Source organism: Drosophila takahashii, chromosome 3L, assembly GCF_030179915.1.
Source record: "Drosophila takahashii strain IR98-3 E-12201 chromosome 3L, DtakHiC1v2, whole genome shotgun sequence".
Lineage (NCBI taxonomy): Eukaryota > Metazoa > Arthropoda > Insecta > Diptera > Drosophilidae > Drosophila > Drosophila takahashii.
The window spans coordinates 30,937,115-30,961,067 of record NC_091680.1 but is presented as its reverse complement, the minus strand read 5'-3'; the positions used below and the strand labels follow the sequence as shown (position 1 = coordinate 30,961,067).

The following is a 23,953-nucleotide window of genomic DNA, read 5'->3' as shown; positions in this document are numbered from 1 at the left end:
CTTTGCTCGGATGTCAAAGTCGTCGGAATCCGACATATTGGATGATATGCACTGCTTTGCACTGCTTTACCGACCTCCTGTACACAATGCACTATTGTGCAGGTTCCACGTAGGCAGACGTGGCCTAGTGGGCAAGGTGTGAGCCTTGCAGGCGAAAGGTACTGGGTTCAATTCCCAGTTGTGGAGATCTATATTTTTTTTTTATTTTGAATAAATTTCTATCCAAATTTGAGTTCGAATTTGGATTCGAAATAGCGGTAATTTGCATAAACAACAGATTGCAACTGTTGGTTATCAGATTCTGTTTCACTTGTTTTCGCGAAAAAACACAGCTAATGGAGCGTCTGAGCACTGTCACTGCAGCTTTAGCTGTCTGGTTTACAAAAACAAATTGAATTGCCACGAAGGTGGACTTGTCCATAGGCTCTTCACAAAGAATTTCGCAGCGATGCAAAAACGCGTCTGCACTCCACGAAAGCATGATCGAGACTGAGTTTATTTACTAAGGGAAATAAAAATGCGCAAATTTTTTTGGCTATGCAATGACTGCATCTAACTCAAACAATCTAATAATATATAACTATCATCTTCCAAAACTTTTCGCAGTATGCCCACATTAAAATTACATGATTAAAGCAAAGAGTATTCTCTTTGCCTTAACTGGTAAACACTTTATAAATCATAAATCTAGTAACTTTACTTATAAGTCATAATGTTATGGTACATATTTCAATGAAAATACATGGAAATAAATGTTGACTTTTTTATTTCATTAAAGAAAAAAATTTTTGAACCCTGGTTCGAACCTGAACCCTGCTCCGGCTCATCATTGAACCGGTTCGCAAACCGGAACATTATCTATCGATTAGGTTTGAACCCCGAACCGAACCCATGCAAAAATAATATGGGTTTACAGCCCTGGTTATGATACCTCTCATGCTTTTTCATATTTTAGTCAGTTAAACATTTCAGGAGTTATGTTCCGGTTCTGATTCAGAAGATGAAGATGTGGAAAATACTTTACAGTTGAGCCAAATGGCTGACGTGCTAAAATGTATTATTTGCATTGATAGGCCGCGGGACGTAGTTTTTCTACCATGTAGGCACTTCGAAATATGCTTTGAGTGCTTCAAAAATCTGGAACTGCGTTCAAAAAACTCTCTGCCCGTACTGCAGACAGATAGTTGAAAATCATTTACAAGTATTTCAATAAATTGTTAAATACACCGCAGACAAAATTTTTTTTTCTAGAAAATCGCGCGATTTTTTTGAAAAAAAAATTTTTGGCGGCGTTTTCCTTTACTCCGAATACTTAACTTCTACCACATTACTCATTGCTAAATTATTCTACACAACTGATTACAATATTGCCTCTATGTTTCTCGCATTTACAAGTATTTCAATAAAATTTTATATAGCGCGCAGACAAAAATTTGTTTGAATAAAAGTGCAAGCCGCATTATTGTTTACTGCGCGCGCTTAACCTGAATACGACTTCTTTACTTATATAAATAATCTATACTAATATAAAATTGGAACTCTAAAAAACGGTTAGTAGCAAGTTTCACCCAGAACGGACATAAAAATCTAAAAAAATCACATTAATTACTAAAGTAATAGTTAAATATATTTTCCCTGAAACTCCCCACAAATCTCGAGGCAGGAGAGCCCCTAGCAACAGCGAAGGCAGCGAGAATGCGGCAGAATCCGAGGGCATCCAGGTCCACCGGTAAATTCTGGACCTTGGACCCGGCTAAAGCGGAGAGACCGTGAAATAACGGTACCGCGTTGGACCTTGGACCCACGCCGCCAGAGGGCAATGAGGTCGAACGGTGAATCCGTGGACTTCGGACCAGCACAAGGAGGATGCACCGTGAACTAACGGGACATCGTGGACATTGGACCCGATGCGTGCCGTGTGCAACGGGAACTAACGGGACACACGTGGACATTGGACCCTAGCGAGCCGTGTGCAAAAAGGGAAATAACGGGACCCTGCCGCTGCCTATAAAAGGGATGGCGCAGGCGCAGCTCGAGGCAGTCAGTTGGAGTTCGCGCGACAGTCAGTGCAGTAAGCGCCGCAGTTCATGCAGCCAGGAGGCACGAGACGTGTCGGTCGGAAGACGCGACGCTGGCAGCCGGAGTACAGGACAGACAACCAAGATACGCGAGCGAAAGTACAAGTGCAACCAACGAACCAGAGATCAAGATCAAGAGACAAGTGCGAGAATTCAATCGAGTGCGTGGTCGTGAGAGTACCGAGTAACCGAGTGCTCAACGCCCAGATCAAGATACCAGAGTCAAGACGCTAGGCCAAGGCTGAGACTGCAACGGTGAGATCTGCAGGACGCAGAGATTGAAGTGGAGACGAGTGCTGGACAGGAGCAGAGTCGAGAGAAGGACGAGCTAGAGAAGGACGAGCTACCGGCAGGGTAAGCGCGGATCAAGAGTTTGTGCCAGGCGTCGGGGTTACGGTGGACTGACGATAAGGCTGAATCCTAGGATTTGACCTGTCGGGACATTTGTTTCTCAGGCTAGAGCCAGACCGACCTCAGGGAATACGACGAAACAGGTGGTCCCAGGATCATTCTGGTCGGACCCGAAAGGAAGGTTGTGCAGACTTTTGAGTCCTACAAGCCGGGTGGAACTGGAGAGCCGCCGTTGGAGAACGACGCCGCAGGAGTCCACAAGTAGCACGAAGAGATACGAGAGCAGCGACGCCGTCGAGGAGCGCCGCAGAGAATCGTACAAAGAGAATCTTGAGCCAAGGAAGGCACGTCGCCGACCCGGCAAGCCGCTACAGCCAGCTGACGAAGAAACCAATTCCAGCGAAAAGAAAAACTAAATAAAGTTTTCCGATTTGTCCCAATCGGATATCTCTGCATTTTCTTGGGTCACGGGCAGTCACGCAATACAAATTTGGTGGGACGAACACACAATATCTCTGAGCTAGTCGCGGCGTTTACGTAGCGATCAAACAGTAGAAAACAGTTCGTTACAGTGTCATAAGGCCCTCAAAAAAAGGGACATAGCGCCTGCGGGCGTTTTGACACTTTTGAGTGTGTCATAAGGCCCACGCCCGCGGGCGTTATGACACCGGGCGTTATGACATGCACCCTGGGGGGACATGTCGTACCTTAGTGGGCGCCTACGCCCCCAATGGAATACTGTGAAAAAATTTGGCTGCTCTAGCTCTTACGGCTTGGGCTGTGGTCGTATCCCCTTAAAAATCGGTCTTTAATTTTATATCCAATTATTTTAGACAAGTGCCATTTAACAAATTTATTGATCTAAAAGCCTCATAAAGAAACTTTGCATGGAGAAATAAACTTAATGCGAAATTATATCCAAAGGAAATATTTGATTTTCGGGCTAAAGAATTTTCTAAAGAAGTATTTTAGAGAATGTGTCAAATGTGCTAGGTACAGATAAAATACTGCTCAACAAATAATGCGCAATCTGCCTAAATAAGATGTCTTACTCATTCTTAAATACTGGAATAGATAACGCGGGTCCTTATTTTGTTAAGTGTTCCAAGAATCAAGGGTTAAAAACATATAAGGGATACATTGCCGTATTTGTGTTAGAACTACGACGGCCATTTATCTAGAAATGGTAAGTGATTTAACCTCGGATGCATTTCTAGCAGCCCTAAGAAGATTTATTGCTAGAAGGGGAAAAGTTGCCAATATCTATTCGGATAACGAAACAAATTTCGTAGGAGCTTCAAGAAAGTTAGATCAAGAGTTAGTTAAACCAATCAAGGAAAAAGATAGAATTGATTGGCATTTTATCCCCTCGGCAGAACCTCACTTCAGAGGTATTTGGGAATCTGGAGTTAAATCCATGAAGCACCATTTGAAACGGGTAATATGGGGAAAATAGTCTGACATACGAAGAGATGTCAACACTTTTATGTCAAATAGAAGCATGCCTGAATTCAAGACCATTGTATACTTCTGAGAATGAAATGGATCAACATGAAGTATTAACTCCAGGTCATTTTTTGATTGGTAGACCTCCGATAGATATTGTTGAACCAATTGAAAACAAGAAAATTGGTAATTTAAATTTTTTATTTTTTTTTTTTTTTGTCTACTCTACAACAGAGGAACAAATGGAAGAGGGAAAGTCCAAATATTGAGAAAGGACAAATTGTTTTGTTTAAGGGGGAGATACATATAGAACTGCAAATTTGTCAAGTTTTTCATGGTTTTTTTTTAAACAATAAGGGTTTGTGCTGGAAGTTTGTAACTTGGCATGTTGATTACATAGTTTTTATATAATTTAAACCAGTTTTATTTTTTTTTGTATATTTTAAAATGGCGGCCGTGGGAATTTTTTTTGTCAGGCCTTTTTTAAAAAAAATTAGGCCAGATGCGGATCGTCTACAGGTCGCTGTCTAGATACGATTTTTGTGAAACCAAATTTATTTTGTTGAGAAATAATGCAGAAACTGTCTGAACCTAACTTAGATAGTATATCTCAAAAACTCTGGTTGAGGCACTCTTTTAAAGTCAAAAATAAATTTGTTTCTTATTTTTATTGTTGTTTTTGCTTTAAAAAAAATACTTCAACGTACAAATTTCTACACAAAGTAGGTTTGAACAGTGGGCAATTTCATTACAAACATTTCCGTAAAAGCAGCATGATGATCGAAGCATTACTTTTTGAGATACACGATCCGCAGCTGAGAAAAACATGGTTTCGAGGAAAACGCTGAAATAAGTTCCAAAATAGTTCGAATTTCTTCGTGAAACTTTCATGACACATTCTTAAAGAGTTATACTACCAATTTAAATAATAAAAGAAAATTGAATTTTTTTCTTTTCTATATGTATCTCGCCTCTTAAAGATAAGAACAGTCATCCAGCCAGGTCGCCCATGGAAAAGGTAGAAAAAGTCTATAAGGGTAAAGATGAAAAGGTACGAGTGCTAGAAGTGAAATTACAAGATGGATTTATCACCAACCAATAAGCAAAGTTTGTCCCTTAGAGAGAATAAAGTCTGTCGATACAATGGAATTTGATCCCGAAGAGACAATACCGAAAAGACAAACAAGAGGTACAGCAAAGACTCTCAAAACTTGGTTTTGTAATGGCCATGTTATTATTTATATTCTGCCAATTTGCTAACGCATCAGCTAAAGTTGATCAGCCAAGGTATGCAATAGAGAAGATAAATAAGACTTCGGCAATATATTTACACCCAAAATTGTAGCCTCCTCTTGGAATTTAATACTATTTTATAATACGAACGTTTACTTTGAAATGCTTAAAAAAATAAAGAATTAATACCAAAAATTAGGGTAATTTGCGAACGGCTTCATTGTTTTTCAAGGATTTTTATACCCGTTACTCGTAGAGTAAAAGGATATATTATATTCGTGCAAAGGTATGTAACAGCTAGAAGGAAGCACTTCGCACCCTATAATATATAATATCAGGGTCACTAGCGAAGTCGATCTAGACATTTTTTATCTGTGGTGACCCTGACGAGATCGTTTACCAACGAGGAATCACACCCAGCAACCCCTTCAAGCCCAAGGCTGAACCGCTAACTGGTGATAATCCATCTGTCTGTCCGTCTGTCTGTCTATCCGTCTGTATGACTCACTCATCTGGAGACATCAAGGTGACTGCAACCAGCGAAGCAGCCACTTCAATGGTCATCAAAGGAGGAGATTAATGCCAGGAGATTCCTGGAGCAGGCGGATTTTATATCTACCAAAATTGGGGAGTCGGAGCAGCGCATTCTTCAAATGCTTCACGATCGAATTGAGGGACTGAACCGGGACATGCAGAGTCTACTCCAGCGCGTTGAGCAGTTGGGAAAACAATCTGATAATGTCCGGGGCCTGCGGGTCCACGTCGGCAATCTGGAGAAAAAACTTGCTGACCAGTAAACTTCAACTGTTGCGCATGACATCCGTCTGCATGGCGTGCCTTTTGTCCAAGGGGAATCGCTGCGATCGCTCTTCAACACCCTCTCTTTTTCAATTGGTGTAACACCGGCACCGAGGTTGCGAGACATCTTCAGGGTCAGGCCAGCGAATAGGGCGAACACAATTGTTGACCCTATTATTATTGTCAAGTTGGACAATCAATCCGAAAAAATTCGACTTCTACACGCGGCTGCGACGTTCAGAAGAGAGGCCAAACAACAACTAACGCTACGTTTGATGGGCTTCGACTCGGATGCTCTCATTTATCTTAACGAACAGCTTACAAAGGAGAACTACAACATTTTTAAGGAAGCGATGCAGATGAAAAAACACAAGCTATTGACTGCGGTATTTTGCCGCCGCTCGCTTGTGCATGTTAAGAAGAATGAGAGGGGGAGAGTAATTTGTGTTGGCAGCATGCAAAAGCTTTCTCAACTGCGCGCAGATCCAGATGATCCGGAGCAAAGCTTAGCAGATGTAAGCAGCGCCGCGGAGCCAGATAAGCAACCAGATAAGAATCTTTTTCGTTCCTAATAATGCAACTGTTGTAATCATTTCTCTTTTAAATTTTACTCTTAAGAATTATCTCATAAATTGTTTTGTCTCTCTTTCTGTGTGTTTCTATAAAGCCCTCTCTTCAAAAATCCGTGTGCATCTGCAAACTCAACATTATATTTTAAAATCAATATTAATGTGCAAGCCAATATAGATATTACAAAGCCGAATAGTTATGAAATGGTCAGAATATTAACAAAACAAAAACAAGGTCTACATATATGTCATATAAATGCTCAGAGTCTCGTTAACAAAATGGATGAATTTAGATATATGTTTGTGCAGTCCAATATAGATATAATTTGTGTGTCAGAAACATGGTTTGTCCCAGACTTAAATAATTCGTTAATTGTTTGTGATGGTTTTAATGTTTACCGTTCTGACCGTATGAGTCATGCAGGAGGTGTTGCTATATTTGTCAGCACGCGGTTAAAATGTAAAGAAGTTCTTAAACATCCAGTGGACAGTCCGATTGAATATCTTTTCCTTGAACTTACTAATATACGAAACAATAATAAAACTCTTGTCGGCTGCATCTATAGACCACACAAAAATACTGACTACTCGAACATGATTGACATGCTATATAATCTTTCTTCGACGTTTATGAGCATTATAATAACTGGGGACTTAAACAGCAATATTTTGGTGGAACGACATCTCTCAGCCGAAATGGGATCGCTAGATTTACATCTTGTAAACTCGAGCATACCCACACACTTTACAACAACCTGCAATACTCTTCTGGACATATTCTTAATTAATAATAAAAAAACATTTTGTTATATGATCAACTATCAGTACCTGCGTTCTCAAGACATGACCTTATTTTTTTGACATACAATTTAAAACTTGACTATACAAACCATATAATTCAATATAGAAATTTTAGGGACATTAATTATGACTTACTATCGAATGAATGTTGTGTGTGCAATTGGAATGTTATCTATACGTTGACTTCGGTTGATGAACAGGTTAATATAGTCCAAGAAAATGTAAAATATTTATATGACAAGTTCGTTCCGATTAAGACTAAAATTATAAAGCCGGCTGCCAACTCATGGTTTAATACCTACATAAAAAGTGCAATAAAAAGGCGAGACTATAATTATGACAAGTGGAAACGATATAGAATTGAGCATTTTTTCAGGCAGTATAAAAGAAGTAAATATTCTAATTAAGAATGCTAAACGAACGTTCTATTCGTCTAAATTCGAAAGTGCAATATCCTCTCAACAAACATGGAGAGTCATTAAGAGTCTCGGAATAGGCAAAGCAGTACCTGAAAAAATGACGATATTGACGTAACTGACCTAATTCAAAAATTTACTGACCTTAACGTACCTGAAGCTGACTCTAGTGCCTATGTTTGTCCAGTTTTGTCTAATAATTGTAATAATATGTTTGATTTTGCATGTGTTAGTCAGTGTGATGTCTTAGAGGCTATGTTAAAAATTAAATCAAATGCTGTTGGCTTGGACGATATGAGCCCTAAATTTATAAAAATACTTCTGCCCCACATCTTGGGGCATATTACACATAATTTTGTTAATTAACTTGTATGTACCCTGAGCAGTGGAAAATAGGAAAGATTATTCCAATACCCAAATCAAACCGTGATTTTAGGCCGATATCAATTCTTTCGTTTTTGTCAAAGACGTTTGATCAACTGATTACAAAACAAATAAACACTTTTTTACCACTAATAATCTACTAAATAGCAAGAAATCTGGTTTTCGACAAAATAGAAGCTGCACAACCACTTTAATTAAAGTTGTAGAAGACATCAGACGAAAACAAGAGAGAACGCTATAGTCGGGTTGGTGTCCCGACTATCTAATACCCGTCACTCAGCTAAAGGGAGTGCGAACGCTGTATCCCGACTAATAATCGTAACTCAGCTAAAGGGAGTGCGAGGGAGATAGATATATAAATTTTGATTGCGTATAACTTTTTAATGAATGGTCCGATTTGAAAAAAATCTTCTACATTTCGATAGGAATAAATATACACAACATAATTGCATTTTTACTTTTCGGAAATCTTTAAAGATGTGGGCGCAGGACCTATTTTAAAATCGTTAGTGGGCGATTGTGGGCGTTAGAGGAGGCGTGGCGCTCGGCTAAAATAAACTTGCGCTGCGTAGGAAGCCAAAGAATATGTGTGGGAAATCCCAACCTTCTAGCTTTTGTAGTTTCTGAGATCTCAGCGTTCATACAGACAGACAGACGGACAGACAGACGGACAGACAGACGGACAGACGGACATGGCTAGATCGACTCGGCTGGTGATCCTGATCAAGAATATATATAGTTTATAGGGTCGGAAACGCTTCCTTCTACCTGTTACATACTTTTGCACGAATCTAATATACCCTTTTACTCTACGAGTAACGGGTATAATTAGATAAAAACGACGTAACATTCCTGACACTTCTTGACTTTAGCAAAGCATTTGACACCGTGAATCACAAAATCCTATTGACGAAGTTAAAAGTTCTTTACAATTTTTCTAACACTGCACTAAGCCTTATGAACTCTTATTTGAGTAGCCGTAAGCAAGCAGTCGTTACAAACGAAACTAGGTCGAACTACATGCACGTTAAACGGGGTGTCCCTCAGGGCTCTGTCCTAGGACCCCTGTTGTTCACGATCTACATAAATGATCTGCCGAATGTAAAATCCCAACCTTCTAGCTTTTGTAGTTTCTGAGATCTCAGCGTTCATACAGACAGACAGACGGACAGACAGACGGACAGACAGACGGACAGACAGACGGACAGACGGACATGGCTAGATCGACTCGGCTGGTGATCCTGATCAAGAATATATATAGTTTATAGGGTCGGAAACGCTTCCTTCTACCTGTTACATACTTTTGCACGAATCTAATATACCCTTTTACTCTACGAGTAACGGGTATAATTAGATAAAAACGACGTAACATTCCTGACACTTCTTGACTTTAGCAAAGCATTTGACACCGTGAATCACAAAATCCTATTGACGAAGTTAAAAGTTCTTTACAATTTTTCTAACACTGCACTAAGCCTTATGAACTCTTATTTGAGTAGCCGTAAGCAAGCAGTCGTTACAAACGAAACTAGGTCGAACTACATGCACGTTAAACGGGGTGTCCCTCAGGGCTCTGTCCTAGGACCCCTGTTGTTCACGATCTACATAAATGATCTGCCGAATGTACTGTCCAACTGTGAAGTCCATATGTATGCAGATGATGTTCAAATGTATGTAAGTCGTCCTTTGTGTCAAATTAGTGATTGTGTTAATGTCTGTCATGATGAGTTATTAAATGTTAGTGAGTGGGCATGTAAAAATGGTCTCAGTTTAAATCCGGCTAAATGTAAATGTCTTGTTATTTATAAAAAAACCTTAATACTGAGCATCTAAACAGCCTTACCATAGGGAGCAAAAAGATTGAGTATGTTGCTAAGGCGGAGAACCTGGACATCACATTAAACAATACCCTATCATGGACTGACCAAGTTAATAAAGCAGTAGGTAAAACTTACGGTGTGCTTAGGAATTAGACATCTGCATGAATAACAAAAAATACATATTCGAATTGACAATGTTCAAAATGAGTTGAATGAGTTGGAATGTGTAGGGAAACTGGCTTGAATAAACAAGTGTACTGACGTAAAACTCAGTCGAACCAGAAATGGTGATGGAAAACGAATCGAGTAAATGAGTACACGAACAACTCAGACGAATTTATTCGAATCCATTCGAGTTCTTACATGACGTCATAAGGGCAAAATGGAAAATTAAATTTGTTTTGAAATACTTACATAAATATTTGGTTTTTTGTCTTTTTTTAAATTACAAATCTACCTTTAGTTTTAGCTCGCCACTGAATCCAACCATGCCATTTTCATATTTAAATCCTAAGAATTCGCGGACCAAGGAGGAGAAGTATAAAATAGTGTAGTGAAGAGGCAGAAAGGAATGGTCTTCCTCCTACCGCAAATCCTAAGAATTCGCGGACCAAGGAGGAGAAGTACAAAATAGTGTAGTGAAGAGGCAGAATGGAATGGTCTTCCTTGGACCGCAACTTCTTAAGAATTTATCTAACAAACTCCAGGATGACAATACTAAGAAGTCGCGGTCCAAGGAAGACCATTCCTTTCTTTATCTGTGGCGATAGAGGCGGATCTTTTGGTTCTGGGATATGTTCATAAAACTAATTGTTTTTCCATATTTTTTTTTAATTCTCGTGGATTTTTGCATGTGTTTTGAGTTTAAACTAAGGGGAGCTTGGTAATTTCGAAAATAAGAAATCACAAAAATACTTATTTATAGACATACATATATGTATATCAAAACAAATTTAATTTTCTATTTTGCCCTTATGACGTCATATAAGAAAATCGAATGGATTCGAATAACTCGAATGATTTCAGCCTATTCAAATATGACATTCTGTTTTTCGTTATCACTCGTTTAACTCTAGGCCTTTTCTGTCATACTCTATACGGACCAAGATGCAATCCATTCTAGTCATAGTGTGCTGAGCATTTACTCAACTCTATTCTATTCGAATGGAATCATTTCAAAGCCTGTTTGATTCCAGTCATGCAGATGTCTATTAGGAATCTATCCTTATCGCAGCACTTCCTCCCAATGAATATACGGCTTATGGTCGCCAAGGCGTGCTTAACATCCGTACTATTTTATGGGGTTGAGATTTTCGGAAGATGTGATGCAGCCAGCCAACACAAATTAAATGTAGCGTTTAATTGTATTGCCCGTTATGTATTCAATGTTAAGAGATATGACCATGTTACGTGTTATTCAAATAGGATTTTTGATATAAGTTTGACGAATTGGATAAAACTTAAGGCTTTGACAATCCTCCACAAAATAGTTTATACGAAACAACTTGATTATATATATGACATGATAAATCTATCTACTTCCCAACGCACCAAAAATATAATTCCTATTAAAACTACTCTGGCTAGCTCTGACAAGCACTTCTACACTAACACTATTCGGCTTTGGAATCAACTTCCGCATGAAATCAAATCAATAAGCAATGCACATAGATTTACCATAAAAGTTAGGGAACACTTTGCAAACACACAGTAGGAACAATAGTATAATTGTAATATTACATATAATTAAATAATGTTAATAATAAGAAATGACATAAATTTTAGTAAATAACTAAATCAAACTGTTTGAAACCCATTGTGACTAGCGCGCTAAGATAAAAGTAGAAATACTGTAGCGTTAGGAATTGATCAAAAATAAATATAAATATGAACACTGAGATCTCGGAAACTACAAAAGTTGGGATTACCCACACATATTCTTGGGCTTCCTACGCAGCGCAAGTTTGTTTCAGCCGAGCACCACGCCCTCCTAACGCCCGATGCAGGTGCGACTGTTTAGTATTCCAAGTTTGGTTGCGTGTGACTTAGCCAGACAGTGGCCTGGGAGGATTACTACTAACAGTCTGCAGTCCTTCCTCGTTAGATGTATGTACTATGTTTATCATTGCGCTACTTGCACATGATTCTTGAGATTTGGAAAGTCTTCGTATTTCTCTTGTAGCGATCGGAGGGTACGTTCTCCGTGGTCGGAGAAGTAGGGGAGAGGTCTGTAGGTTGGTACACCTTTTGTTTTTAATCTGCCATTTCGACATTCAGTTATGAAACTTTACGCATTCGTCCTAAATTATTTCCCATCCATTTTTTAAGAAATTAGACCAAATAACAATTAAAATCAAAAGGCTCTTTGAACTTCACTTTTCCCCTAATATCAAAGAAATGTACTAGGCAGAAAGCGACCTCTGTTGGCCTCAGGCCTTTTTGTATGAAAAACGGGTGTCTCAACTTACACGCTCAAAGTGTCTCGACTTACATAAATTGGGATGTTTCGGGAAAAAATTAATAACTTTTGTTCTGACTGTCACATTAAGCTGATTCTTTTTTTTAATCAGTTAACAGTTAATATACTAATGCTTTAAATCTCTTACCAAGTTAATTTATGGACGTTATTAATTTTAAATAAAATTCTGAAAAAAGAAGACAAAAATTTTTTTGGGGAAAAATGGTACACGACTCGCACAGCTTTAATCTGGCTAGAGCCTGGCTTATAATGTTTTCCCTAAAAGTTTTGTCACTAAAAAGGAATACAAAAAAAAAAAAAAGTGGATAAGTTTTGAGAAAATTGAGTGTCTCAACTTACAGACCGTCTCAACCTACAGACCTCTCCCCTATTATATTTTGAGGGCTCTCATTTCGGAGACAAAAGTAATTTGTCCCTTCACGAGTGTTATATCTAGCACGTTTGTCTACGTAGGACCTACGAAGGTGTGTTCTTCCCCTACGTTTGCTACATATACATAAGTAGAGTAACAGACAGAGCTCCCCAAAAGTGTCTCCATTTTACAGGCTGTCAGAAAAAGATCTGTTACCTTAGAAGTCCTAAGTTAGGACACTATGAAGAAAGTGTTTTTTGTTTTAAAATGTCTTGCTCAGACACTGAGCATTTCTGTTTTTCTGTTCCATTAGCCCGTGGCCTAACTTCCTCGATTGAAAATTGGTAGATTTCTAAAAACTAGTTCGAGCCAATTCGACTGAATGTTTAGAAATAAATCAACCGCTAATTCTTTGGGAGAAGAGAACCCTTTGTAAAAATGCGTTTGGTATCAAGGAAACTAACATTCCTACGTTCCTAAGGAATAGGTTAGGTTAGGTTAGAAACGGCTACCAGACTAACGTCTGACACACTTAGACCTCTGTGGGTCCATTGTGGTACCGTGAGATCTCTTTTTCCCTTATTTGGGGTCCCCTATCTTATATCTCTCGTCCTAGAAATGTGGATAATTAGCATGTCTTCCACCCGGAAGATTTAACTAAAGAGTTTATACTCCAATATTTCGGTCAGATCGCTAATGAAGGGGTTTCCTAGATGTTTCAGCCTTAGTCTGCATAGGGCTGGACAGATGGATAGAAGGTGCTGCACCGTTTCCTCCTCTTCCTTGTCCCTGCAGCTTCTGCAGAAGTCATTGTACGAGGCTTTTAGCCTGCCGGCATGTGTGCCGACTAGCCAGTGGCCTGTAAGGACTCGAACTAGCATACCGCACTCTGTGCGACTAAATTTGAGTAATTCCGACGTTTTTTTACTGTTTATCCCAGTCCAAGTCTGGTGGGTGATACGACACTGTGGTGCATTTTGCCACCTAGTGTTGGCTAGTTTGATGAAGTGGTTTTTGAAATTTAGCTTGCAAGTCGCCATGGGCATACCGACACTCTCCTTTTCTGGAAGGAGTGGCATGATGGTGCCTTGCCTGGCTAACTCGTCCGCTATGCAATTGCCTACAATGTCCCGGTGACCGCGACAAAGGGACAAATTACCATACAAGAACCGCGAGTTATTAGTATTTTATTCTTCTTTGGTCCCATAGATATTATGAAATACTTAAAAGTAGGCGAAAAGAGCATAGGTTATGGCAAAAAATGGCAAATAAAAGAACCGCGAGTTCTTGGGAAGAGGAGGAACTTTGGTTTTTTTTAGTACCAAAAACAAAATCTTGGTTGCAGCTACCGACCTTCTGTCCGCTATTAAAAAATCTCAAGAAACCGAGAATTCATAGCCTTTGATAAGAATTGGTCGCTTTTCGAAGATCGTTTGAGCGATTTGGACTCAATAATCCAAAAAAAAACAACCGCGAATTCTTCAGAAGAGGAGGAATTTTTACTTCTTTATGGTAATTGATACTTATTAAAGTTGGCGAAAATCACCATAGGATGTGGCAGCACTTCCTCCCAATGAATATACGGCTTATGGTCGCCAAGGCGTGCTTAACATCCGTACTATTTTATGGGGTTGAGATTTTCGGAAGATGTGATGCAGCCAGCCAACACAAATTAAATGTAGCGTTTAATTGTATTGCCCGTTATGTATTCAATGTTAAGAGATATGACCATGTTACGTGTTATTCAAATAGGATTTTTGATATAAGTTTGACGAATTGGATAAAACTTAAAGCTTTGACAATCCTCCACAAAATAGTTTATACGAAACAACTTGATTATATATATGACATGATAAATCTATCTACTTCCCAACGCACCAAAAATATAATTCCTATTAAAACTACTCTGGCTAGCTCTGACAAGCACTTCTACACTAACACTATTCGGCTTTGGAATCAACTTCCGCATGAAATCAAATCAATAAGCAATGCACATAGATTTACCATAAAAGTTAGGGAACACTTTGCAAACACACAGTAGGAACAATAGTATAATTGTAATATTACATATAATTAAATAATGTTAATAATAAGAAATGACATAAATTTTAGTAAATAACTAAATCAAACTGTTTGAAACCCATTGTGACTAGCGCGCTAAGATAAAAGTAGAAATACTGTAGCGTTAGGAATTGATCAAAAATAAATATAAATATGAACACTGAGATCTCGGAAACTACAAAAGTTGGGATTACCCACACATATTCTTGGGCTTCCTACGCAGCGCAAGTTTGTTTCAGCCGAGCACCACGCCCTCCTAACGCCCGATGCAGGTGCGACTGTTTAGTATTCCAAGTTTGGTTGCGTGTGACTTAGCCAGACAGTGGCCTGGGAGGATTACTACTAACAGTCTGCAGTCCTTCCTCGTTAGATGTATGTACTATGTTTATCATTGCGCTACTTGCACATGATTCTTGAGATTTGGAAAGTCTTCGTATTTCTCTTGTAGCGATCGGAGGGTACGTTCTCCGTGGTCGGAGAAGTAGGGGAGAGGTCTGTAGGTTGGTACACCTTTTGTTTTTAATCTGCCATTTCGACATTCAGTTATGAAACTTTACGCATTTGGTACTGATCGAAAGGTTAGTCTATTAGCTTAATGAAAAACTGAAAAATTATTTTTTTTGAAATGTCTCAAAAAACGACATTTTGAAAAAGAGGTCTGCAAGTTGAGACACTTTTAAAAGTCAATATTACTCACACAAAAAGTACTCCAAACTATAAGGAACTATTTATTTATGTTAATTTAATCAATTTTAGTTCGTCCTAAATTATTTCCCATCCATTTTTTAAGAAATTAGACCAAATAACAATTAAAATCAAAAGGCTCTTTGAACTTCACTTTTCCCCTAATATCAAAGAAATGTACTAGGCAGAAAGCGACCTCTGTTGGCCTCAGGCCTTTTTGTATGAAAAACGGGTGTCTCAACTTACACGCTCAAAGTGTCTCGACTTACATAAATTGGGATGTTTCGGGAAAAAATTAATAACTTTTGTTCTGACTGTCACATTAAGCTGATTCTTTTTTTAATCAGTTAACAGTTAATATACTAATGCTTTAAATCTCTTACCAAGTTAATTTATGGACGTTATTAATTTTAAATAAAATTCTGAAAAAAGAAGACAAAAATTTTTTTGGGGAAAAATGGTACACGACTCGCACAGCTTTAATCTGGCTAGAGCCTGGCTTATAATGTTTTCCCTAAAAGTTTTGTCACTAAAAAGGAATACAAAAAAAAAAAAAAGTGGATAAGTTTTGAGAAAATTGAGTGTCTCAACTTACAGACCGTCTCAACCTACAGACCTCTCCCCTATTATATTTTGAGGGCTCTCATTTCGGAGACAAAAGTAATTTGTCCCTTCACGAGTGTTATATCTAGCACGTTTGTCTACGTAGGACCTACGAAGGTGTGTTCTTCCCCTACGTTTGCTACATATACATAAGTAGAGTAACAGACAGAGCTCCCCAAAAGTGTCTCCATTTTACAGGCTGTCAGAAAAAGATCTGTTACCTTAGAAGTCCTAAGTTAGGACACTATGAAGAAAGTGTTTTTTGTTTTAAAATGTCTTGCTCAGACACTGAGCATTTCTGTTTTTCTGTTCCATTAGCCCGTGGCCTAACTTCCTCGATTGAAAATTGGTAGATTTCTAAAAACTAGTTCGAGCCAATTCGACTGAATGTTTAGAAATAAATCAACCGCTAATTCTTTGGGAGAAGAGAACCCTTTGTAAAAATGCGTTTGGTATCAAGGAAACTAACATTCCTACGTTCCTAAGGAATAGGTTAGGTTAGGTTAGAAACGGCTACCAGACTAACGTCTGACACACTTAGACCTCTGTGGGTCCATTGTGGTACCGTGAGATCTCTTTTTCCCTTATTTGGGGTCCCCTATCTTATATCTCTCGTCCTAGAAATGTGGATAATTAGCATGTCTTCCACCCGGAAGATTTAACTAAAGAGTTTATACTCCAATATTTCGGTCAGATCGCTAATGAAGGGGTTTCCTAGATGTTTCAGCCTTAGTCTGCATAGGGCTGGACAGATGGATAGAAGGTGCTGCACCGTTTCCTCCTCTTCCTTGTCCCTGCAGCTTCTGCAGAAGTCATTGTACGAGGCTTTTAGCCTGCCGGCATGTGTGCCGACTAGCCAGTGGCCTGTAAGGACTCGAACTAGCATACCGCACTCTGTGCGACTAAATTTGAGTAATTCCGACGTTTTTTTACTGTTTATCCCAGTCCAAGTCTGGTGGGTGATACGACACTGTGGTGCATTTTGCCACCTAGTGTTGGCTAGTTTGATGAAGTGGTTTTTGAAATTTAGCTTGCAAGTCGCCATGGGCATACCGACACTCTCCTTTTCTGGAAGGAGTGGCATGATGGTGCCTTGCCTGGCTAACTCGTCCGCTATGCAATTGCCTACAATGTCCCGGTGACCGCGACAAAGGGACAAATTACCATACAAGAACCGCGAGTTATTAGTATTTTATTCTTCTTTGGTCCCATAGATATTATGAAATACTTAAAAGTAGGCGAAAAGAGCATAGAGCATAGCATGGCAAAAAATGGCAAATAAAAGAACCGCGAGTTCTTGGGAAGAGGAGGAACTTTGGTTTTTTTTAGTACCAAAAACAAAATCTTGGTTGCAGCTACCGACCTTCTGTCCGCTATTAAAAAATCTCAAGAAACCGAGAATTCATAGCCTTTGATAAGAATTGGTCGCTTTTCGAAGATCGTTTGAGCGATTTGGACTCAATAATCCAAAAAAAAACAACCGCGAATTCTTCAGAAGAGGAGGAATTTTTACTTCTTTATGGTAATTGATACTTATTAAAGTTGGCGAAAATCACCATAGGATGTGGCATAAAATCGAAAATGAAAGAACCGCGATTTCTTGGGGAAAGTTGGAACTCTCGTTCTTTTAATACCAACAACAAACAAAACGAAGACCGTTTGAGCAATTTTGGCAAAGGTTCAAAAAAAAAGCAACCGGGTATTCTTCAGAAGAGGAGGAATTTGTTCTTCTTTAGTACCAAAAAATGGGATGGAACAAAGATTTGTTCTATTATTTTACATAAGTATTTCCTCATAAGATATTTTAAAAAAAATTCTTAAGAAGCCGTGAATGTCTTTGACTAAGAATTGGTGTCTTTCTAGACATGTGGCGGAACTCAACTCAATGATCAAAAATAAATAAACCACGAGTTCTTAAGAGGAGGATCCTTTAGTCTGAAATTGCATTTTAATAATGAAAATCGGAAATTAAAATTAAATAAATTAACCGCGATTTTTTCTAATAATAATATTAATAATAATGCAAGTGTATTATGCATGTATATAATAATAATACGTGGTATTAAGAGAATTATATATATATGATGGACGTTGATGCACTACGAGAAGTACAAACAAGTGGCCCAACGACACCAAGCACGTGCTTGTTACGCGCGGGGCCCTTTTGTAAATTTGGGCAAAAATGCGAGTTCGCGAGGAAGAATACATAAAACCCATAAAGACGGGACCAATAATGAAAAAAAACATGCAGTTAGGAGTGAAGCAAATGAGTTAAAATGTTAGTTTTTAATACCGGGATAGAAGTTGATGTGCAAATTAAATGATAAAGAACATTATAGTTATTACATAGAACGCGAAAGGGCTCGTGCAGACCAAAATTTGATGTACATCGAGGTAAATTAAGTGGATGATAATTACGTGTTAGTCTAACGGGAACATTAAAAGTTAGGCGGCTAACAAGCTCTAAAGAATCAATATCACCTCTTATAAGATTATGCATAAAAATGGTACCAAGCATTTTTCTACGATTTGCAAGTGTCGGTAAATTAAGCAATAATAATCTACTCTGGTAGGAAGGTAGCCTTACGTTTTGATCCCAGTTCAAACTACGAAGGGAATTATAAAACTGTTTTTAATTTGTCTTTGCTTTCCTTGAAAACATCGATATTATCGATACGATAATGATAAAGTATCGAAAATATCGATACTGTCATTTATCGATAATTTTCAAGCTCTACCCTGTATCCCTCAGTCGAATAGCTGCCGATTTGGCCCTTTCCATGCCTGCTAAGTCCAGGCTCTGGAGGTTCAAGATCGCGTTCAGCGCTTCGTTTGGGGTAGTTCGAAGGGCTCCACTAATACACAAAGCCGCCATTCGCTGTACTTTGTTTAAAGGAAGAGCGGTCCACCATAGAGTATAGAAGGATTGGCTTGACCACCGCTGAGTAGATCGAGTTGACAATTTTAGGGGACATGCCCCATCTTAGACGAATTGCCTTTTAACAAAAGTAAAGTGCAATGGTTGCTTTTTTGATTCTCTCTTGGTTGTTAAGGCCCCAATTGACCCGCTTTTCTAATACCAGCCCCAGGTATCTGGCGTGTTCGCTAAAAGAGAGATTACAATTGTTTAGTATGGGTGGGTTGAGTGGAGGGATCTTGTACTTATTCGTAAATAGAACAAGTTCCGTTTTTGAAGGATTTACCCCGAGTCCGTTTTTTATCGTCCAGTCCGATAATATTTTTAGCTTTGCGGTCATGAGATCGCAGAGTGTTTGTCGATACTTACCATTAAAGATGATAGCGACATCAGGGATCTTGTACTTATTCGTAAATAGAACAAGTTCCGTTTTTGAGGGATTTACCCCGAGTCCGCTTTTTATCGTCCAGTCCGATAATATTTTTAGCTTTGCGGTCATGAGATCGCAGAGTGTTTGTGGATACTTACCATTAAAGATGACAGCGACATCATCCGCGTATGCTACTACTTTGCAGCCCCCTCCTTCTAGCTTATTTACTGCGATATTCCACAGGAGGGGTGATAGTACACCTCTGTTCACTAGTCTAGTCTGGGTTGAGGCCCCTAGTACGGCCGTAACCATTCTGCTTATCAACAGTTTATGGATCAGCCCCACCAATTGAGCCTCCACCCCTAGCTCTGTGAGGGAATCTGTTATTGCTGTGGGAAGCACTTTGTTGAAAGCTCCCTCTATATCTAGGAAGGCAATCAGTGTGTATTCCTTATTATTGAGTGATTTCTCAATGCTGCTTACCACGGCGTGTACCGCCGATTCGGTTGACTTACCTTTGGTGTAGTCATGTTGTGCCTCTGACTTTGTGTCGGGTCGATAGTGGCTCTCAGGTGTAGGCTAATCAGTCTTTCAAAACTCTTTAGCAGAAATGATGTCCGGCTTATTGGCCTGAAGTCCTTTGCTGTGGTGTGGGTGGCCTTCCCTGCCTTGGGAATGAAGACCACTTTCGTTTCTCGCCATGCTGTATGTAGTTCTCCTACTGCCAGAATGGTGTGAAAGATTTTGCTGAGCCAATTTATGGCCAGCTGTCCTGCTTGTTGGATATGTGCCGGTGTTATCCCGTCCGGTCCCGGCGATTTGTATGGTTTGAAGCTCTGAATGGCCCATTTAATATTGCGGTCTGATATGAGGAGATCTAGATTGATCCCTTCGCCGGCAATTCTTTCTGGGGGTTGGCCTACATGTTGGCTAGCTGGGAAGTGAGCATCTAGAAGTAGGTCTGAGCACTCGTCGCTAGAGTCTGACCAGGATCCATTTGCTTTCTGGAGATAGCCTAGAAGCGCGGCTGTCTTGGAGAGTATTTTCCTGAGCCTTGCAGCAACAGTTGTTTTTTCTATGTCAGAGCAAAACGTTTGCCATGCAGTACATTTTGCTCTTCTGATGGAACTTTTGTACAAGGCTTATTCTAGCTTGTAATACTGCCAGTTTGCGTCCTCATTTCCTCTGTTAAACAGACATCTGCAGTTTGATCTGAGGATTCATAGTTGTTGGGGCCACCAGGTGGGTTTTTTCTTCCCACTTGGTCTCCCTATGAGGCATGCGACTTTGAAGGCCGAGTTGCATGCTTCTGTAAAAATATCTACTGTTGTATCTAGCCCTTGTGGGCTTAGAATTCTGTCTGGCGGTACCATGGGGAGGATATTCGTCAGAATATTTGTACAATTTGTACATGTGCCGACTGGCACGTCTGGGATTAGCGAAGCCGACCAGCATGGGAGAATCAAGGGACAATATTATTTTTATGTATCTGTGGTCAGAGAAGGAGTGTTCGTCTGAGACGAACTAGTTTGTGACTGCACTTACCAGTAAATCTGATACCAACGTTAGATCTATGATCGTTTGGCATGCTTTGGTTATGAGGGTAAGGACATTTCCCTTATTACATAAGAATAAATTCGAGTTAAGAATAAAGTCAAAGAGAGACTCACCTCTGTCGTTGTTGTTTGGGCAACCCCACTGGGTGTGATGGGCGTTGGCGTCACAGCCTATTACCAAACCTGTCTTGAGCTCTTCGCATTCCTTTGCCAGTCCTCTGACTAGCGCGTCTGGGGGTCTTCCTTTTCGAAGGCCGATATACTTAGGTGCCTTTTGGCCAAAATGCAGGTTCGAATTTTACCTTCTTTGGGGTAAAGCATTAGCTTATACTCTCTCTTTCCCAGTCCAAGGTTCCTGTACTAGGACCACGTCGACTTCGCCCTTGGCCAGGCGAAGCGATAGAGCAGCGGACCCTGCTTTACTGTGGTGTAGGTTTATCTGCAGGAGTCTTAGCGACATCCCCAGTTGTAACCTCCACCACAGTAACGTCGGCCTCCGAGTCGCTCAGGTCCACCTCGTCAATTGCCGGTCCCAACGCTCGCATTTCCCTGCTAAGCGAGGAATCGGTGGAATAGCCGTCCTCCGGCCCTCCAGGCGCCTCCACTTCCTCGGCAAGCACCTGTTCGGCAAGATTGCCCGCGGAGTTTCCGGCAGCGTTTGAATCGCCCTTGTAGATCTTGCATATGCACTGCGCTAAAACCGAAGTTTATTTTGCCCCGAGCCGCTTCTATTGGCGCAACTGACTCCTTGTTCAGGACCATAACCGTCCACCTTGACGACTCTCCAGTCCTTCGTGGGGAGGGGCGGATTGCAAACTTGCAGCGTATAGAGGATGTCCTCCGGGGCCTTCATAGCTGCTGGGAGCCAGATCCGGGCTCGGGGCCTACTAGGCACGTCGCACCAGTCAAGTGCGACAATATTGGCCCCCTCGTAGACCGCACCGAGCTTACTTGCCGCCTCCTTGTATAGCCGACCGCTGTCTATCGCAGGCCACCACTTTGACGCTGCCTTGGTACCATCCCGCGTCCATGCAGCAGGGCAGAGAGCATGGGTTTTCGCGGATCATGCGCAGGCATATGATGGACAGGTGGGACTCCACTGCTTTCCACTTATTTCTGGGGATTCGTCCTTCCGCGTTTCCCTTATCGATAAGACCGAGTAGGACTCGATATTTGGTGATCTCCGCGAAGGAGACTGTTCAAGAAGAACACATTTTATAATAAATCTAATACTTTACGAGTTCAGTACATGTCAATATGTTAATTGATCTAGAGCCGTAAATAACGATCTGTAACATAAACTCAACAAGGGTGCAGTGCTAACACTTGTAATCTTAAGTACAGGCCACTTGAGCCTGACTATAAATATAGTTCTCACACTGCACAAAGGGTCGCCTTGCAGGAGACCGTTGATAAGGCTCCCGCTCAGGCAAACAGATGTGGTCTCTGCGTAGACCATAGATAAGTATATTGTAAGAATTTCATGTAAGTTACGTAAGCAAAGACTTATTGAAATAAAATCAGTTTTTATACAGAACTCAAACGTAAAGGTTGTTTTCCTTATTACAGGATTTCCTTTCAGACCTGGACCTTTGATCTCTTTGCCGAAGGTCCGGGTAGCTCGAGGCATCGTTGCCGCTTCGGAAGCACCAACTTTGCCCACTCAGCCAGGCTGACTCTTGGCACGGTCCGAATTACACCGTAGTCCGGCCCGGAGTGAGATGTTGTTTGGGAGAGGAAGGGGGTAGGTAGTGTGTAGGGTATAGGGTTTGTGTAGAGCAATTATTTAGATGTGGCTGAACAACTCGCATCGTCGGTACTGCTCCGATGCAGAATACCCGCTGGTTTTCCGGGACTGATTATTTGCTGGGGCTTCCATCCACGATTCCGTGGTTGACTTCCACCACCAGCTTATTCACAGTGAACCTCCAGAACTAGAGGTCGTTTGCTATCTGAACCCTGCGAGCCGCACGGTGGCCCCAGCTAGGCGGCTTCAGAACTATCTCACCAGTTCTTCAGGCCGAGAAAAATAAAACAAAATTTAGTGTTGACTCTTTGGGCTCGAAGCTCATTTTCGCACCGATGGCAAAAACATACTGACACCTAAAACGCAATAACTTAACTTCCAATAGATGAAATGTCATGAAATTTTGACTGGAAGTCGAAAAAAGATAGCAGATTCTAACACAGTGAATCACTGCCAAAAATTAAGCACCAAACGCTCAACCACTAATGAATTTGTATAAAAAATAGCGATGAGTTTAACATGGGCATGTCCTAGGGGTTCATCAGCGCTCGAAACTACATCACTTTTGGATAATTATTTTCATACTTTTACATTAAGTTAATAGATTTTTACAAACTACGGTTACAAACTTATTTAGCACTGCAAGAATAACATCCTTCTGGGCTGTAGGACAAAATGATCTCATCTGAAATTATATTGGTTATTCACCTTGTACCATCAGCTCGACCTAAAAATATTAAAAATTAAACAAACATATTTTAAAAATGAGAAGCTATAATAATTTAGACAATAAATCAAATTCTCGACTTTGTCCTAGAAAGTTGCGACCCATACCAATCGACAGGTAATTGATCAACTATTACAAATATGTAACCCTTTTTCAAATCAAAAAACATTTTGTAAATGTAGAGCCCCCTGAAGAAATCCGTTTATGTGGTCTTTTTCTTAAAGAAATACAAGTTTTATTTTATTTTCTTAAATGTTTTGACTGACAATTAGTTGGATTTTAACGATAAAAAACACGAAACAACTTTTTTATTTATTTTGAGATAGAAAGAAATATTTTTTTTTGCAATTTTTTTTTGTTTTTAATAATTCTTAAAAATTAAAACACAAAAAATAAATAAAAAAAATCAACAACTTTAATAAAAAATTATTTTTTTTCGGAAAAAATAGATTTGTTTTTATATGGTGACTTTGCCGATTTGTGAGTACGCGTTTGCCACGCCCAATCCCTGTCTTAAAAAATAATTTTAAAGGTTGATCAATTACCTATCATTTTCCGTTT

General features: G+C 39.8%; 1 protein-coding gene across 8 annotated transcripts in view; it reads right to left on the bottom strand.

Annotated features, from left to right (window-relative positions):
- The window catches only part of LOC108069552 (uncharacterized), a 537,263-nt gene that overhangs the window by 67,097 nt on the left and 446,213 nt on the right, over positions 1-23,953 (bottom strand). For 2 of the 8 annotated variants that reach the window (XR_011418413.1, XM_070214356.1), the window contains one exon: positions 23,239-23,392. The exons of 5 other annotated variants lie outside the window; for them this stretch is intronic. Coding sequence is in view for 1 of the 3 variants with exons in the window: in XM_070214359.1 (XP_070070460.1) it covers positions 23,383-23,392 (10 nt within the window). In the remaining 2 variants the exon portion in view is untranslated. Of the gene's footprint in view, positions 1-23,238; positions 23,393-23,953 lie in introns of those variants that run through there. One more of the 8 variants, XM_070214359.1, reaches the window with a different exon arrangement.